Source organism: Aedes albopictus, chromosome 1 (genome assembly GCF_035046485.1).
Source record: "Aedes albopictus strain Foshan chromosome 1, AalbF5, whole genome shotgun sequence".
Classification (NCBI taxonomy): domain Eukaryota; kingdom Metazoa; phylum Arthropoda; class Insecta; order Diptera; family Culicidae; genus Aedes; species Aedes albopictus.
Window position 1 is genome coordinate 104,287,096 of NC_085136.1, and position 19,327 is coordinate 104,306,422.

The window sequence follows — 19,327 nt, forward strand, 5'->3', positions numbered from 1 at the left end:
CGTGTATATTCCTATAATTTGGGATGTATACAGGCACGTTATCTGAAAGTTCTATATTTTGTGAATAGAAGTTGTTAGTAGTGAGGTTATCTTCTCCTAACGCAAAAATATCATTGTATTCGTGAATTAAATTTTCAAAAGGTTCCTTGGCTGATGCTGGTAGTTCTGAAACATTAATTTTTGATCTTATTTGATCAGTTCGGTCGGAAATATTACCGTTTTTATTGACATTTGCTACGATAAAATTCTTCAGAGGTTTCATCATAGGCTTAAAATCTTTTATAAGTACTGCTTTATCAGTAGTATTTATAAATTTAACGTATTTTGTTGATGGTGACGTCAATGTATTGCCACAGAAAATCCCTGGTTGGATTTCTTCGGCACACACTAACATATCTTCATTCAAATTTAAATCATTTATTTTTCTTACAACTTCGCAACGTTCAGGAAGTATGAATCCTCCATTGAAGTTGTCTTCAATGGGAATGTTAACTTCCTCATTATTGCATCGAATGTTCAAAATCCAGGATTCATAATCAATACTGCATTTAAATGCAGTTAAAAAGTCTCGTCCCAATATCCCATCAGTAAATATTGGAAAATTTTCTTCAACTATTTGGAACTCATGTTCCAATGTAATGGTATTTTGGAATGTTAGTTGTGTCACAGCTGATGCAACAGTTTCAATTTTATTTTCTGAGATCATACATCTTCGATCTCGATTTATCAGTTGATCATGCAATATATTATTTAATTTGAATATAGAAACGTCAGCACCTGAATCGACCATAAAGGTACATGTAGAATTTGATATTCCAATATGTGCCTTTATGAAATTTGATGCTGATGGGTTTATTGTGAAAAGCGTTGAATTTGGCCTAAAAAATTTTGTGGCTGTTGAGTGTTTTGATGTTGCGTTGTTGGTTGTGGAGCGTTTGTTGCTTGTTGGGGTAACTGAGGTGTCTGACCACTTTCACTGTTCGTATAATAAATACGGGACTGAGAATGTCCTCTATATGGTCTTCTACCACGTGAAGAATAGAAATTTGCACTATGTCCTCGGTTTTGATATCGGCCTTGGAAATTTCCACGAGAATTGCCTCTGAAATTTCCACGATAGTTACCTCTGTTTCCTCTATAGTGGCCTCTGTCGAAAAAACTTCTATCTCCTCTGATGTGTCCACGATGTACTTGACCTCGTTGGACAAACATCAGTTGAGAGTGGTTGGCATTAGAAGAACTTTTCTCATTTTCTACAGTTTTCTCGATGGCCGCAGACAAGGTTTTAAATTCTGCTGCCTTTAATAAGATTTTTGTTTCTGGGTTTTTCACTCCTGTGTAAAGAGCTTTTACCCCTTGTTTAATTGCCATTTTTTGGGCTGTATCAACTGGTATTTTCTCAGCAATGTATGCTCTTTCGAGCTGCTGAGTGAGTTTCTCGACGCTATCTGTAAATTTGTTAATGTCTCCTATTTGTTTCAAATCTTGAAGCTTTGCAACAAAAACATCAGGTGATGTTTTTGATGTACATTTTGCTTCTAATTCATTGATTATCTCATCGAAATTTCGTGGATTTTCACCTACTGCTGCTCTTGCTTTTCCAGATAGTTTCGATAGTACTACCTGTACGGCTGCAACGGTATTATCATTAGTCAGAATTGTCTTTCCTGCTTTAAGAGCAGAGATAAAGCTTGATAAATTATCATTTGATCCATCGTATGATGGAATCAAAGATGAGATTGTTTTGATTGTTTCAATAATATTAGCCATTTCTTCCTCCTGATATTCTTCTTCTAACTCTTCTTTTTCCCCTTCTACTCTGTCTTCTTCTTCTACTTCTTCTTCTTCTTCTTTTTCGATTGTTCCTGCTTCTTCTACTTTACTTTCTTCTACCCCTGATTCTAGTGCTGTCCGTGAAATTCCTAATTGTTCGTTCTCGTTTAGTAATGTCAATGATTGGTTGATTTTTCCACAAATTTCTGTACCCTTTTTTATAACTGCCTCATTTTGCAGATCTTTATTAGTTTTTAGAATGTTTTTAAGCCTTTTCTTCAAATCACTTAAATATTTCACCTTTTGTAGTCGCGTTTCCTCTGAAAATCGGTTGTACTTTTTCAAACTTTCCAAATATTTATTAGAAATTTCATTTATTTGGAAAAATTCGTCCATTGAAATTAATTAAAATCTTCTATGAGGTAAATTGAAGGAGGTTTCCATGTTTAATTTTACCTTATCTTGAAGTCGGAGCAGGATCAGGTGACACCCAGCTGGCACGGCCCCTATTGTCGCTAGGTCGTTGGTATCTTATTTTTGTTGCTCGAGGTTTAATGCTTGCCTTCAGTTGCATAGCCAGCATTTTAACCTCATCCACTGGTATTTTTACGCGTGCGCCCCACTGGCGCATGTTTTCGTCTGAACGGTTGACGTTTAGTGGTATATATTCAATACCATCTTTTTTCACTTTTTGTCCAGTAGATTTTTGTGTGGTTTTTACTTTTTCAATTACACTTTTTAGTTTTTGTTCACTTGTCGGTGCACCTTTTACTTGTTGTTCATTTCTTGGTCCGAATTTTCTTACGAGTTCTTCTCTTTTTCGGCTTACTTCTTCTAATATTAGGCCATGGTAAGCCTGCACATTTGAGGTACGATTTTTCTTCATTTCACTTTATTTTTCTTTGTCAATGTTTTAAACTTTGCTTAATGTTTCTGAGGATTTGCATCCTTTTTCGAAAGCTCTGCGCCTGACGTGTTTTGCGTGCCATTTGTAGGCAGTCACAGATAGTTGTATAATATTAAGAGCAAGAAGGATCCACAATTTTATGGCATGTTCTTCATGCAGGATACTGTGATCTTCTAGCTGGTTCACTATATTCACTTGTGGGTCGCCGCTGATTGATGTTGTTTTGGACTGTTGTTTTCCCATCACGAGTTACGCAATCACTTTGAAAATTTCAGCAAGCGTTCCTTAACGAATCACACAGTCACAGAATTTTCCTCGGAGAAGGTTCGGCCACTTGGCACGGTCAGCCATGTAAAGCTGCGTCTTATTTTACAACACTCGGCGGTGATATCGATTAAAAACGACGTTATGCGTTGAGGTCCGAAGACCAAATTGAACTGCTTTATTCGGCCTGGGAAGACCCCTTTTATAGGGCCAGCCAGACTGCCAAAAGTATATCATACAATGTGTTTACATAGAACCTTATGGAAGTTTCCTGGAGTGATTTATGCTTAGGTCAGCGGACGACGCGTCGTCGTCGTCTCGATCGAACCGTCGTATGCTCATATCGATTTGGCGAGCGATACATTGTTGTAATTAATTTGCAAACGTAAGCGTTGGGATACGAACGATAGCACGTTCGTCGCGTATGTAGAATTGGCTCGTTTTGCACTACAATCATAACTCCCAGTCGAATAATTTAGAACTATAGAATCAAACTAACCGAAATCTTCTCGAGGATGTTAAAATATTTAGAATAGATTATCAAACAGAAACATGATGAAATAGTCCACGATGAACGTAAAACTCTTACAGTCCGTCAATAAATATGTATACTTTATTAATAAATAGTGGTTTACTAAGGCTACAAAGTACTAAAACAACAGAGAGCATGTCTAAATTCTCCTTCAAATGGCAGTACTGCTAGCATTATCACTGTCCTCGTCGTCGTCGCCCTGGTCTTCCTCCTCGCCGTTGTCGTCGATGACCTCCATATCGTCCCGATACTTGGGAATGTAGAGATTTGCACACGTGTGCTCCCAGATGTTCTTGGGATATTTCTTGAGGTTGTACCACCGATCTTCCACTACATCGTAGCATTCAACGCTGGCGGCCGTATGCCGGAATATGTCGTCCGAACAGAACCCACCAATTATGTAGATCTTCTCCTGAACCGCCACAATACCGGCATGGTACTTCGGCGTTGGAATCCTGGTCACCTGGTGCCATGCCGGACTTTTGCTAAACAGATCATAACAATCGATACTCTCGGCCAGGACCCGCTGTCCATTGATTTCGTACCACCCGCCACAGACGTACAGCTTCCGATTGATCGTAAACATGACATGATCCGCTCGAGGATGCAGCATATTCGGCAGCTTCTCCCATTTCTCGTTGAAGCTGTAGTAACTCCATAAACTGTTCAAAACCGCGCCGTACAAATCCAAACCCCCGGAAACGTACAAGGTAGCCCCGAAAGCAGCCCCGGCATGCTGCGTCCGATACTCTGGCAGCGATTCGATATAGGTCCACTTGTCCGCCACCGGATCGTACTGCTCGCAAGTTGACACCGACCGATCGCCGTCGTCATCCATCTCACTGTTACCCCCAACCGCAATCAAACTGTGTCCAACCACGTTCAACGAAAACCGGCATCGATCCTGTTGCAACGGCGCGATCGTCTCCCACTTGTTCTTGATCGGACAATAGCGGAACCCAAATGGATGGATGTACTCCTCCAGGGAAATGTCGTAACAGCCACCGATGACGTACAGGTGGTTGTTCAGTACTACCACCCCGAAGTTGCTCTGCTTGATGTGCGGAATCGTCGTCAGGTAGCGCCACTTGCCGTTTAGTTTCACGTCTTTCCGTTTGGTTCGGTCGACGAAACGTATCGTCGCCGAATCGGAGCTACTCTCCGGATTCGAGTGGTGTCTACTTAGTTTGACTTTCCCGGTGGACGTGGTCTGCGAAGAGGACGATGACGCCTGACCAGAGCTGTTGACGCCTTCGCCCGGGAAGCAGTAGGTAATCTCGTTTGTAATGCCGGACAGATCGAAGCCGCCGATTTTGATTATGGCGAGCTCCAGTCCGCGGTAGTTTTGAATCTTGTTCAGCGGAGATATCTTGTACTTGATGCACTGCTGCTCGCCGATCTTCATGATGAAGTCGTACAGTTCGTATCTGGAAGCGGAGAGAATGGTTCGTTACTTCGTTACGGCAATGTTCCGAACACAATACTCACCTATCGATCCACCGAAACTGGAACTCCTCCGAGCACAACAGATTGTATAGCTCCTGCAGAGAAATATCCATGAAGCGTATATTATTCCGGATCAACTGGCGATAGTTGGCTGCGGTCGCGGCCGTCACCGTCGAAACCGGTTCGTCGCAGTTCACTTGAATCCAACGCAGCAGGATGCCCAGCACCTCAATCTCCGTGCAGGTCACCGGGTAGTCCCCGGCCAGGATCAGTTCGATCTGCCGTTCGCTGAGTCGAAAGAACTCCGGAGATTTGGATATCACATTCAAGTGGTGGCAGATGAAGCGGTACACCTTGTGGTTCAACCGCTTTAGCGAGTACATCTCCGAGATGATCAGTACGTCGATGTAGTTGTCGAGGTCCAGCTGCTGGTCCAGGTAGTTGAGACAGGCCTCCACTACTGACTCCAGCTGGATGTAGCTGGCAGCTGAGAGCACTTCTTGGATGTTTGCCAGATTCAGGGCCAGTTTACTGGTGTATATGTAGTCTAGGAGAAGTTCGATCCCCAGAGGGGAAATGTTGTGTAGGTTGATTTCGCTAAGGCGAGACTCGCGTGTATGGTCCGAGAACATGGCCCTGAAGTATTCGCTGCATGCTGATAGGACGGCTCGATGGGCCTGCGGAAGGAAAAGTGGATAGTGATTTAGTATTGAGTGTTAATGAAAACAGGGATTGTATTGCACCTTTCCCACCCTATAAGACTTTGATTGTAGCACACACAATTGCATGTTACAAAACTGCTAGTTAGTAACCCTGAAAAGACTTGGTTTCGAACTTGCGGCTCATCGGACAAGGTGGCCTCACCTGATCAAATATGATTAAGCGAGTATGGGACCTTCCTGGGGTTCAAAAACAGCAGGTTCAGAAAGAGTTTTGCGGTCCACCAATATTTGCATCAGACCTTCACTTGAGGCAAAGCCTTGAGGTTTAGACCTGTTGTATATAAGTAGAGAACACTTGCCGGCTACAGCTATTCATCAACAGATGCCTGTAGTATGTAGGACGTAGGTATAGGTAACCTGGGGTAATACGCACCCCCGGGGCAAAACGCCCTCATGCTATTTCATTATATAAGTGAAGTTCCATCCGATGCAAGCAAACTAGACGAAAAATTGAGCCGGACAATCACAAGAATGACAAGAATATTCGATTGAAAAGCGTGGAAAATGATTATTTTCCACATTTGGAAAGATTGTCTAATTTGAAGCGCACGCAATTTAAGCAATTGCGCGTTGATTAGGGTAACCTGGGGTAATACGCACCCCCGGGGCAAAACGCCCTCACGCTACTCTCTAAAATAAAAACTCTCATTTTTGAGTAACGCCCATGCCGCACAGGGACTGTGGTGGGAACACACATTTTTTAAAATTGCTCGTACGCTCACATTTTTGCAAAATATCAATATTTTTCGGTATTTGAAGGTGGTTTATAAACCCAGTGAGGCTGCCATGTCGAAATTATTGCAAAAAACATGCTCAAGTGAGCGTACGAGCAATTTAAAAAAAAATGTGTGTTTCCAACACAGTCATGTGCGGCATGGATGTTTACTAAAAATGTGCAGGCCGAACACATTTTTGAGCGTAGCCGTTTTTGCGTGTATTTCATTATATATGAGAAGTTCCATTCGATGCAAGTAAACTAGACGTTAAACTGACCCAGACAAGCCCAAGAACGCAAAGAATATTCGAATGAAAAGCGTGGAAAACGATGATTTTCCACATTTGGAAAGATTGTCTAATTTGAAGCGCACACAATTTAAGCAATTGCGCGCTGATTATATGGAATCAACCTATTAACTACCATCCGCCTCCTACTCCTTCCATTTGCTGCCGTAAACAGTAGGATGGAGCCGCCTGGTATTTCTTAAGAATTCAAAGCGGAAAATGCCAGAGGTCGTATTGCCCCACCTCAAGGTGCGTTTTGCCCCCAACAGTTTTTCAGCATCCAAAACGTAACACTTTTTTAAATTGTTAATTTGATTCGGTAAAATTGATATCACGCGGACCAAAAGTTGGTGTCTCTTAGTCAAATAGGTAAACTAACTTTCAAAACGCAAGACACTCATAAAATCATCTTAATCTTAGCTATAGGGCCACGTTTGCTTTCATTCATTTATTTAGTTAACATCAAATTCATGATAATACTGAATCAACAATTTGCCGCCATAATACTCGATTTGCAGCTGCAGCTCTCCAACGTCGGTCACGCCCAACACTCGCCAGATCACGCTCCACCTGGTCCGCCCATCGTGCTCTCTGCGCTCCACGCCTTCTTGTACCAACCGGATGGTTAGCAAACACCAACTTTGCAGGGTTGTTGTCCGGCATTCTTGCAACATGCCCTGCCCATCGTATCCTTTCGGCTTTGGCCACTTTCTGGATGCTGGGTTCGCCGTAGAGTGCAGCGAGCTCGTGGTTCATCCTTCTCCGCCACACACCGTTCTCCTGCACGCCGCCGAAGATCGTTCTTAGCACCCGTCGCTCGAAAACTCCGAGTGCTTGCAGGTCCTCCTCGAGCATCGTCCATGTCTCGTGTCCGTAGAGAACCACCGGTCTTATTAACGTCTTGTACATGGTACATTTGGTGTACAAGGGGTGAATCTTTTTTGACCGCAGCTTCTTCTGGAGCCCATAGTAGGCACGACTTCCACTGATGATGCGCCTTCGTATTTCACGGCTCACGTTATTGTCAGCCGTTAGCAAGGAACCGAGGTAGACGAATTCTTCTACCACCTCGAAAGTATCCCCGTCTATCGTAACATTGCTGCCAAGGCTTGTCCTGTCTCGCTCAGTCCCACCTACCAGCATGTACTTTGTCTTAGCCGCATTCACCACCAGTCCGACCTTTGCTGCTTCACGTTTCAGGCGGGTGTACTGTTCTGCCACCGTTCCAAATGTTCTAGCAAAAATATCCATGTCATCCGCAAAACAGACAAATTGCCTGGATTTCGTGAAGATCGTACCCCGGCTGTTGAGCCCGGCTCGTCGCATAACACCTTCCAGGGCGATGTTGAATAGTAGGCAGGAAAGTCCATCACCTTGTCGTAGTCCCCGTCGGGATTCAAATGAACTGGATAGTTCACCCGAAATCCTTACGCTGTTCTGCACACCGTCCATCGTTGCTCTTATCAGTCTAGTCAGCTTCCCGGGAAAGCTTATCTCGTCCATAATTTTCCATAGCTCTGTGCGGTCGATACTGTCGTATGCCGCTTTGAAGTCGATGAACAGGTGATGCGTTGGGACCTGGTATTCACGGCATTTCTGGAGGATTTGCCGTACGGTGAAGATCTGGTCCGTTGTCGACCGGCCGTCGATGAAACCGGCTTGGTAACTTCCCACGAACTCATTTACTTTAGGTGAAAGACGACGGAAGATGATCTGGGATAGCACTTTGTAGGCGGCATTCAAAACGATGATCGCTCGAAAGTTCTCACACATTAACTTGTCGCCTTTCTTGTGGATGGGACAGATTATCCCTTCCTTCCACTCCTCCGGTAGCTGTTCGGTTTCCCAGATCTTGACTACTAACTGATGCAGACAGGTGGCCAACTTTTCCGGGCCCATCTTGATGAGTTCTGCTGCGATACCGTCCTTACCAGCCGCTTTGTTGTTTTTGAGCTGGTGGATGGCATCCTTAACTTCCCTCAGCGTGGGAGTTGGTTCGTTCCCGTCCTCTGCTGCACCAACATTGTCATTTCTTCCGCTGCCTTGGTCCTCCGTGCCTACATTCTCTTCGCCATTCAGGTGCTCGTCGAAGTGCTGCTTCCACCTTTCGATCACCTCAAGTTTGTCCGTCAGGAGGCTCCCGTCCTTATCCCTGCAGATTTCGGCTTGCGGCACGTAGCCTTTGCGGGATGCGTTGAGCTTCTGATAGAACTTGCGTGTTTCCTGTGAACGGCACAGCAGTTCCATTTCCTCGCACTCCGCTTCTTCCAGGCGGCGCATTTTCTCCCGGAAGGACGGGTCTGCTGCTTCCGCTTCTGTCTGTATCGCTCCAGATTCTGTCGGGTTCCATGATGCAGCATTACCGCCCGCGCTGCATCCTTCTCCTCCAGAACCGCTCTGCACTCCTCGTCGAACCAATCGTTTCGTCGACTCCGTTCTACGTACCCGATAGTGCTCTCGGCTGCGTTGCTGATGGCTGCTTTGACTGTACTCCAGCAGTCCTCTAGAGGGGCCACATCGAACACACCCTCGCCCGGCAACGCTGCCTCGAGATTCTGCGCGTATGCGGTGGCGACATCCGGTTGCTTCAGTCGCTCTAGATCGTACCGGGGCGGCCGCCGGTACTGTACATTGTTAATAATGGAGAGTTTTGGGCGCAGCTTAACCATCACCAGGTAGTGATCAGAGTCGATATTAGCGCCACGATAGGTCCTGACGTCGATAATGTCGGAGAAGTGCTGTCCATCAATCAGAACGTGGTCGATTTGCGATTCCGTTTCTTGTGGTGATCTCCAGGTGTAACGATACGGGAGGCTGTGCTGGAAGAAGGTGCTACGAATGGCCATGTTCTTGGAGGCGGCGAAATCAATGACTCGTAGGCCGTTTTCGTTCGTTTGCTGGTGGGCGCTGAACTTTCCAATCGTCGGTCTGAATTCCTCCTCCTGGCCTACCTGAGCGTTTAGATCCCCTATGATGATCTTGACGTCGTGGTTTGGGCAGCGGTCGTACTCGCGTTCGAGCTGCGCGTAAAATGCGTCTTTGTCATCATCAGTGCTTCCGGAGTGAGGGCTGTGCACGTTTATTATGCTAATGTTGAAGAATCGGCCCTTGATCCTCAACCTGCACATTCTTTCGTTGATCGGCCACCAACCGATCACGCGCCTCTGCATGTCGCCCATCACTATAAAAGCTGTTCCCAGCTCACGTGTGTTGCCGCAACTCTGGTAGATGGTATGATTACCTTTAAACGTTCGCACCATAGATCCTGTCCAACACACCTCCTGGAGCGCTACGATTCCGAAACCGCGGTCCTTCAGTATATCGGCGAGTATGCGGGTGCTCCCGATGAAGTTGAGAGATCTGCAGTTCCACGTACCGAGCTTCCAATCGCAAGTCCCTTTTCGTCGCTGTGGTCGTCACCATTGGTATCGGGTTCGCATTCTTCTCTTGTTGATTTTCCGGTGCTAGTCTTTTTTACGGCTGGCTCGTAGGGCCTGACACCAACCCACTAACCCAGGGAGCTGGGCTTACCTTCCCGGAAGCTACGGGTTCTGCATTGGCATTTCCTCCAACTACAGTGCTAAATAGCTAGGTTCGAGCGCCAGTCTTCGCCGGGGGTGGTGTTTGCTTAGGGGGTGCATATTATCCCACCTTCCCCTATAAACCATGACACGTTTCCAACACCACACAGTGAGCACTACCAGGGTAGTGGAACAATTTCATCTTTTCAGGAACCTTGCGTCTCCACCTGTGCCAATAGACTTCAAGTGAGTGAAGTGACGAACCCGACAATTTGAACATATTGCGCCTCCACTGAACAAGTTGAAATTTTAGTTAGGTTTGAAATGCGTTTTTAGCTGCGTGCTTTCAGTTGATGTTTATTGTCACAGTCTTCCTCCATCGCTTGAAAATGTAGTAGATGGCAGGTGATTGCTTTCACTTCCCCTACTATTTAGCTAGCTGTTACGACACAGTTAGATGATTTCCAAGCGTCAGTTGGTATTGCACTGCTTTCAAAAGCAAGGCTGGAGCTCGAGCCTTTCATTATCAGCAAGCCATTTGATTGAGGATGCTCAAATACGCAAGAAGTTAAGGTAGTGGAAATCCATAAAAAGCAAACTTAATCTAAACTATAAATCTAATGAATCTAAATAACTGCGACAATCTAACCATAAATCTTCCATAATACTAAGGAGGAGACAAACCATATACGGTCTGAAACGTTGAGAGCTGATTGCAATAAGTTCGTGAAGCCTTTTACGGCGCTGGCCAAGACTTTCTCTAGATTTTACGTATTTACGTTACGAAAAGTTCCTGGCCTGACTGGAAATCGAACCTGTCGCCCCCAGCACGATAAAAGCTGAGTATGTTGCGATCCTATTAAGATCCATTAGCCTCTGCCCAGCAAATTCTATACCTGTACCTTTGCTTGGCATCGGTCGGACTGTGAGTAACCTTAAAGAAGATCGGGTAACCAGCCCGGTGGGAGCTTTGACCGTAGGCTGACAAGGAAGAGTTTGGTGTAGTTATCCAGGAGGAGCGACTCACAACACAACACACCTCAACTACACACAAAGTAAGGGATTGTAGCAGAAAATCAGCAACAGAATAATTCGAACCTAGACCAATGGCAACGACCCCAGCGAACAGAAAGGACTTGCGGTTGGAAACTCGGTACGTGGAACTGTCGATCTCTCAACTTCATTGGGAGCACCCGCATATTCGCCGATCTACTGGAGGACCGCGGGTTCGGAATTGTAGCGCTGCAGCAGGTGTGTTGGACAGGATCCATGGTGCGAACGTTTTTAGTGCAACACAGGCAAGCTGGATAAATCTTGCATCGTGATGGGCGATGATATGTAGATGCACGTGATCGGTTGGTGGCCGATCGAATGATGATGTTAAGGCGAAACTGGAAGCATTTCCTCATTTTTTTGGTTTTTCATTTTTTATTAAATAACGAAGCAATATTTTCAAAATCGGTTTTCGTGCACATGTAGAGTATGGATCATGGTATCTTCTGTTTTTTATTACGCAGTAGAAAATGTTTTTCGTTTTTGCAGAAATCATTTTTTAGTGAAATTTTGTTCAAAAGCGGTTTCTGCAAAAACGAAAAATATTTTCTACCGCGTAAAAAATTCAGAAGATACTCTGATCCATACTCTACATGTGCACGAAAGCCGATTTTGAAAATATTGCTTCGTTATTTAATAAAAAATTAAAAACCAAAATATGAGGAAATGCTTCCAGTTTCGCCTTAAGGACGCATTCTACGCGCAGCGGCCCAAGCTACGACGTCAAGATTATTATAAGAGAACAATGATGGTCAAACTGTGACCAAAACTTTCCGTCATCAACAATGTACAGAACCGATGACCGCCACGGTACAACCTATAGCGACTGAAGCAACAGCATATGCGCAGAATCCGAAGCAGCGTTGCTAGACGAGGGTGAGCTTGGGTACGTGGAAAGGAGTTGACGAAACGATTAGTTCAACGAGTAGTGCAGGGCGATTTTGGAGGAGAAGAACGCAGCACGGGCGGGGATACAGTGCCGATTCGTTCGTTGGTGGCTCGTTACATGGGCTGTCTCGATGGTTGAATGTTCACTGGTTGGGGCAAAACCCAACTAAAAAGCACTGTCAATGTCAAAATCGATGTCAAAACGAGTTTGACGTCTGACCGCCACCGCATTGCAGCTCTTATATATAGAACGTTTGTGCAAGTATGTGAGTGTTTTTTGACGTATTTCTCATCACTTGCGTGTGTCTAGAGCATTTTGATCAGTTGTCAGTTGACCCAACGAACGAACACGGTTCGCTAATCAGGCCGCAGTCGTGACCCAACCAGCGAATCCAGGCTGTACCACAGAGAACAGACGAACATGCTCGAACAAAATTGCTTGAAAATCTTGTGTAAAGAAAAAACAAGCTCAGTAGCGACGTCGACGGTGACTTTCCCACTCAAAAACTTGTTTCGACACCATGATGGCGCTTTCTGAAGAAATATTTCACTAGCGCACCTTTAAATTTTCCTACTCAGATTCTGAACTATATTTGCTTAAATAACAAGATGTTTATGATTATTTCACTAATCCAGCAACAAAATTTGAGCAACCCATTGATAATTAGTTTCATTATTTTCATTAAGAAACAAGTTGAACAAGAATTCAATAATTGTTTTCCAAGTAAAACCAACACATTCTCTTGGTGGAACTATACTAGGGTGCACACTTGGTGACACTAGCGCCAAAAGGTAAAACAACGGCAAATTTGTACCCCGATTCGAAATTTGACAGCGCCGCGTAATGGCCACATTCCCAGTTATTTCAAAACAACCGTTGCAATGCTTTACACAACTGCACTACATGAGCTTGGACGTCTGTTCTCTGTGGGGATACTGCAGCAAGGAACCCGGCAGAGGGTGGAACGTTCTAAACAGAAGCGGAAATAGCAGACCCGTCTCGGTCGAAGGAAAAAGCACCGACTGGAAGAAGCGGAGTGCGAATAAATGGAACTGCTGTGCCGTTCCCATTAAACACAAGGCATCAACGGATGGTATCGCAGCTGTACTCATCAAAATGGGCCTAGAAAAGTTGATCACCTGTCTGCACCGGTTGATAGTTAGGATCCGAGAGATCGAACAGCTCCGGTAGAAGGGGTAATCTGCCCCATTAACAAAAAAGGCGACCATTTGTAGAAAACATGCTCTAGTTCTGACCGCTTCAAAGACTGAAAGCCGAAAAAGTTTTCCGGTACAAACTCCAAGCAGTCGAAAGCATCCAAGTGTTTCTGATTGATGGACGACATTACTACGACATTATTGACGTCAGGACCTGGTGATGGTCAAACTGCGTCCAGAACAATACGCCATCAACAAAGTACAGAACCGGCTATCGCCACGGTAGAACCTAGAGCGACTGTCGCCTCAGCATGCATGCGAATCTCGCATTTAGGCAAACGAGAGGGCGAGTTCGATGTGGCTCCTCTCGAGGACTGCTGAAGTACAGTGAAAGCAGCCATCTGCGATGTAGCCGAGGGCTCCATCGGGTATGTGGAACGGTGCCGATGGAACGAATGGTTCAACGAGGGGCGCTGTTACAGGAGTAGAACGCAGCACAAACGGTAATGCTGCAGCAAGGAACCCGGTAGAACGTGGTAGGAACGGCACCTTGAAAAGTCACTATATTTAAATAACTTGACTTGAATAAGTACTTACTTGCTAAAAATAAGTCCCATTTCTGCGTAATCAAAACCTGTAATGCCATGACTCTTCTGTGTCAGTAACACATGATGTCGTTTTCAAGAAACACGGAAATTCTACCAGAAGCTCAAAGCATTGCGCAATGGTTTCGTGCCGCGAGCTAAAAATTGCAGGGACATAAATGGGAGCATTTTGATGAAAGGACGTGAGGTGATTTAAAGGTGGAAGCAGCCCTTCGATCAGCAACTGAACTTATCAAGAAAGGCCCAGAAAACTTAGCCGTCTTTCTACACCGATTGACAATCAGAATTTGGGAAACCAAACAGCGACCGTACGTAGGAGAGGAAGTGGTAATCTGCCCCATCCACAAGGAAGGCGACCATTTGGAATATGAGAACTTTTGAGCGATTACCATTTTGATTGCCACCACAGCAAAGTACTATCTCGGATCATCTTTCGTCGGATGTCACCGAATGGGCTCGTGGGAAGTTATCAAGTCGACTTTATCGACGGCCGAACGACAACAGACCAGATCTTTATCGCACAGTGAATCTTCCAGAAATACCATGAATACCAGGTTCCAACGCAACTTAGAACACTGAGCAACTGAGAAACAGACTCTGTCAAAGTTGAAACATTACGCTAGTAAGAAGAATGTAAGGTTCTACGTAAGGTTTTCGCATGCTGGAAGATCCAAAATAACGACCACCGTGGGTCATCTTTGATTCACAGTCACCTTCAACTTTTTAACGATGCGAACAATACGGTACACCCCTTCATTCCAAGCCGAGAAGTTCAATCGCACAATCGGCGAGGAGCGATCATGCATCATAATGACCTATTTGAGCCATTTAACAAACGGTAAGACACACACCATGCGAAACGAAACGCAGTCGATGGATGCGGCGCGGCATCTCGCCTCGAATCACAGATAAAAAAGATGAGCAATTACGCAATCTCGTCGCTTTTGAAGCTTAGCGCACGCTTTATGCACCCATTCACCGAAAACACCGAGAGGCCTCCCAAAATTGATGAGACCTGGTTCAATTAAGTGGCAATCATGCGGCCCAGTTACACTTACCCGAAACAGTTTCCCATCGGTCCGCAGCGTCACGTCCACCAGCACCCCTTTAAGGCGCAGCTCGTTCAGGCCCTTGAGGATCGTTCCGGTGTGGCTGAAGGACTCGAACACAATTCCGTTTAGTTCTTTGCCCTCGTCGGAACCGCCACCACCGCCGACCAGTGGCGCAATCGCCGGAACCACCACCTCACTGGCAGCCATTCTGCTTCTAGAGCTCCTCGATTAGTGCACCCGGCTTCTCCACCCCAAGACAGTAGTAGGCTGATCTACTAACTAATGTTCAGTCGTTCACGCACTGATTCCGCCCTCACGCAAACCGGCGGCGCCCCATGCATCGATCGGTTGGTTGCCGCTTCGAGGGTCGTTGATTACTGGGTGGTAAACGGAGCATTCGGGGACACAAGTTCAAAAGCTGAAGACTTCCCACGCCGAACTGCTGAAACTGAAGCTCGTGCTTGCGGCGGCGAGGGTGAAGCCGTTCGACATTGTGCAACCCCCGCGAGCCGGGCGGTGGTTTGTTGTTTTCTGCAGCCAACAGCAGCTGTTATGGGCAACCATTACCTACGACGACCACGTTTTCATGGCGGCTGGTGGTGGCGGTATGTGTTTGCTAGGGGGATGCGTGGTGTATAGCGGAAGCGCGGATAAAAGTATTCGGTGCGTTGGTTGATGCTTATTGTTGGCCAAATCGTACTTGGAATCAGAATCTGTAATGATGATGAGACAAAACGGATAAAAATTAAACAACGCTGTGGGAAATCATTCTCTGCTAAATGGTCATGATTAATCATAATGCATTCACTTGAATTCAGTGGTGTCATCGAGGACACCAAGTTACTCACTGGGTAACCATTTCTTCTCAAAAACATTGTTGAATTCTAGTACAAGATTACGCTTCTTTGCAAAAGCCTATCTTAACTCAAGTTCTCAAGCAAAGTCGTGCTGCATTCTCATAAGCTTAAAAAATGCTTTCATGAGTTTTTTTTTTATATTTTTTGCACTCCACATGAATGTTCCGTTTTTGTCACTATTCGTTTTCGTCAACATGTTATTCCGTAATTCCGTGTTTGCCAACACTCAAGGTTTTATCTTTTTTTTTTCCTAGAATACTGCTTATTTATAGTTTAACATTATGAGAATGAGATTTTCTACATAAAATACGTCAGTTATTCCTTTAGGGCATGGTTTCCCAAACTGTGGGTCACGAGCCTCCAGGGAGTCGCCGGCCTTCATCCAGAGGGTCGAAAGGACAGTCGAGTATTTTACTGTAACAGTTTGGGAAAGTTAGGCAACCTACACTTTAGAGAGTTTAGGAGTTTGATTTGTTTGAAATTAGTTCACTTAAGGAACAGGAGTTTAATCTGGAATCCTCAGATTTGACAAGAGAACACATGAAGACTCCTAAAAAAATCTCATCAATTGTGAAGGTATCTAACAAACAACTTATGGATGATTTTCAGAATGAACTTTTTGAGGATCCTCAAGTATAACTCCTAGAATATTTCAATAAGAAACATCAAGAGGGCTCTTAGAAGGAGCTTCTGGAGGATCGTCGTCATGATGCTTGCTGTCACCGACGCTTCCTAGGGGAAGAACACTCAAGGGGAAAGTCATTAGTCTTGGTTCATAACCTACAGTATCAAAATGAGGGGAGGGGGCAAAACGGTGAGTCGTTAATAAGAGCGTCCAACATAGCTCTGGTCCTCACAAGTTCCTACCTCATGCTTCCAGGGGTCAAACAATGAAAAAGGCCGCCAGCTAAGAGTTGTGTGCTTAGCTGGCAGTGCAGCCTGGGCACTGTTGTCCTTCTGACTTCAGCTAGATTGAGGAGGTACGTCCCGAGCGTCTGTTCACCAAGGAGGTACGGCTCAAACAGTGTCTGTTCTGGCATCCAGCGACTGAATATGAAACGCTGTGTATCGCATCAGCCATACCTCAGGTGGCAGCCCCAACAAAGGTAGGGGTAAGGTAAGGCAGCGCGACCCCGGTAAGGTAGCCTGTCGTAGCCTATCAACACTACGAAAAATGAAGTAAGAAATAGAATATGCGAACGATACTCTCGGAAACCGACCCGGCAACAAAATAAGGACTATGATTGGAAACTCGGTACCTGGAACGTCAGGACCTTAAAAGAACCTGGACGAGTGAGCCTTTTGGTTCGTGAATTGCAGAAAGTTGGTGTGTACCTGGCTGCATACAGGAAGTGCGGTGGCCCAAAACTGGTGAACTCGAATTCAGGGCGGTGGATTCCATCGCCAACACATCGTTTAACCTTCCAAAGGTGCTCAAAAAAGTTACGTTTAAGGTGTTCGGGTCATATTGACCCGGATTTGGTACAACGATTTCACAGTCATTTCTCAATCAAATAATAAAGTTTTTGTATTCAAAATTATCGTTAGGGCTTAAATTTTGTGAATCCGGCTCAAAAATAAGGTTCGGTTGGATGTGGCCACTTGGAACCGACGCCAGAGGGACCGTGGTTTGGCCATTTTCGCAGGAGGGTATTTTTCGCAATAAGTTATGCGAAAAGCAGCTGATTTGAATGTTTGGAGAGCTAAATGCACCGGAAAAAGCAGCATCAAACTGCCCCAACCACTAAGCTAACTGACCAGATGAGTTTTGGCTATCAGGTGGCCACGGGACTAAATCTTGAGGCCTCGGAACGGCTTCCCGGAGACCCCCGATAGGTGACCATTTTACAAGAATGGTGAATCCATGCCGTGCGACATATCAAAATTTGCAAAATTTTTTGGAGAATACATCAATGACCATGTCAGAAGCCAGAAGCAAGATTGGTCACTTGGTGGTCCCGGAACCGATTCCCGGGACCCCGGAAATGTGCCAATTCTCGCAGTTTATATGACCTTGCCGTATGGCACATCAAAATTCGCAGAAGTTCATAGATAATTCACCAGTCATCAAACCAGCAACTGAAAACAACATTGTTCGCTAGGTGGTCCCGGAACCGGTTCCCAGGGCCGGTTCAGAGGACCCCGGAAATGAGGTGAATTCTCGATTTTTTTTACCATGCTGTGCGATATATCTTCATTTGCAGAATTTTGTTGCGAATATATCAGTGGCCACGTCAGATACGAAAAGCAGGATCGGCCACTTGGAGGTCCCGGACCCGGCTCCGGAGGCCCCGGAAATGTGGCCAGTTCTCGCATTGTGTATGACTATCTCATGTGGCACATCAAAATTCGCAGAATTTCATAGATAATTCATCAGTTATCAAACCAGCAACTGAAGACAACATTATCTACCTGGTGGTTCCGGAACAGGTTCCCGGGACCGGTTCTTAAGACCTCGGCAAATGTGCAAAATTTTGATGCACACATCAGGTATCAGAGGCAGAATTAGTCACTTGGTGATCCTGGAACCGGTTCCCAGGACCCCGAGAATGTGGCCAATTCTCACATTTTGTATGACCATCTCGTGCGGCACATCAAAATTCTCAGAATTTTATAATGAATTCATCTGTTTTCAAGCCAACTACGGGAAACAACATTGTCCACTAGACCTGTTCACTTTTTTTGACCTACCCGTGTCACATCAAATTATCAATCCACATGCAAAAACAAGGCTTCACTCCAAAATTGAGCCAAATTGATAAAGGTTTAGAGGTGTATCAAATCAATTTTGTGTTTTTTCGAGCATTTTCACGAAAATGTACTTCAATATCCAGAAAATTGCACCAAAAAGGTACCGAAAATACCGTTAAAATATAGTTAGAACAATACTCTACAACTTTGCCGAAGACACTACGGTGTTTAAATTGCGTATTTCGAAGTTATTCAACAATTTTCGTTAAAAAATCACCAAAAAATACAATATTTTTACGATTTTTCATGTAAAAGTCATGTAATTTTACATTGTTTTAGGTGACTAATTTTATGAGCTATTGCTCCTATGTGTTACGAACATTTCGTCCATACATCATTTTAGTGTAGAAATTCGTTTTCATTGACTAATTATCAAAAGTTTGTCACGTTGAGACTAAAAATTGTACAGAGTTGCCAGCATAAAATAAAACAAAGTTACCCATGATTAAAACGTCATTACACTTCTTTGTCTCATCTGCATCAGTTTAAATTTGGTGCAGTTGGTTGAGCATGAGATTGTGGATTCGAAGATTCAAGGTTCGAGTCCTGGAATAGCATTTTTTTGCGTCTCGATCCTGCTATAAGTTGATGAAAGTACGCACTGCATCTCATTGCAATTTGGAATCATAGCATTGTTTCGGAACCGTAGAGTAGATAGTGAGAATGAAGTTTCCCTTCATCGTGTAGTTGTGCTGATTTGTGGGTAGATAGATAACAAGTAAGCTCCACCCACAGTTGTATGTAAAGTGTTGCATCCAGAAGCAGTTCCATCATCGTATTGAATTGTTTTAGCTAC

General features: G+C 44.8%; 1 protein-coding gene across 1 annotated transcript; it reads right to left on the reverse strand.

Annotated features, from left to right (window-relative positions):
* Positions 1-3,535: 3,535 nt before the first annotated feature.
* LOC115271020 (kelch-like protein 22) lies at positions 3,536-15,735 on the reverse strand. Its single transcript, XM_062845139.1, has 3 exons — positions 14,930-15,735; positions 4,965-5,599; positions 3,536-4,903 (listed from the first exon to the last, which is right to left on the reverse strand). Exons 1-3 carry the CDS (start codon positions 15,128-15,130, stop codon positions 3,628-3,630), a joined length of 2,112 nt encoding a protein of 703 aa, XP_062701123.1. The 5' UTR covers positions 15,131-15,735; the 3' UTR covers positions 3,536-3,627.
* Between the last annotated feature and the right edge of the window lie 3,592 nt (positions 15,736-19,327).

What these genes read in the sequence shown, in the direction of transcription:
- LOC115271020 (XM_062845139.1), bottom strand. Translation starts at nt 15,130, where the DNA reads ATGGCTGCCAGTGAGGTGGTGGTTCCGGCGATTGCGCCACTGGTCGGC. An exon ending in CCGATGGGAAACTGTTTCGG is followed by an intron (nt 5,600 to 14,929) that starts GTAAGTGTAACT and finishes TTCCTTCCGCAG; the next exon opens with GCCCATCGAGCCGTCCTATC. An exon ending in CAGTTTCGGTGGATCGATAG is followed by an intron (nt 4,904 to 4,964) that starts GTGAGTATTGTG and finishes CTCCGCTTCCAG; the next exon opens with ATACGAACTGTACGACTTCA.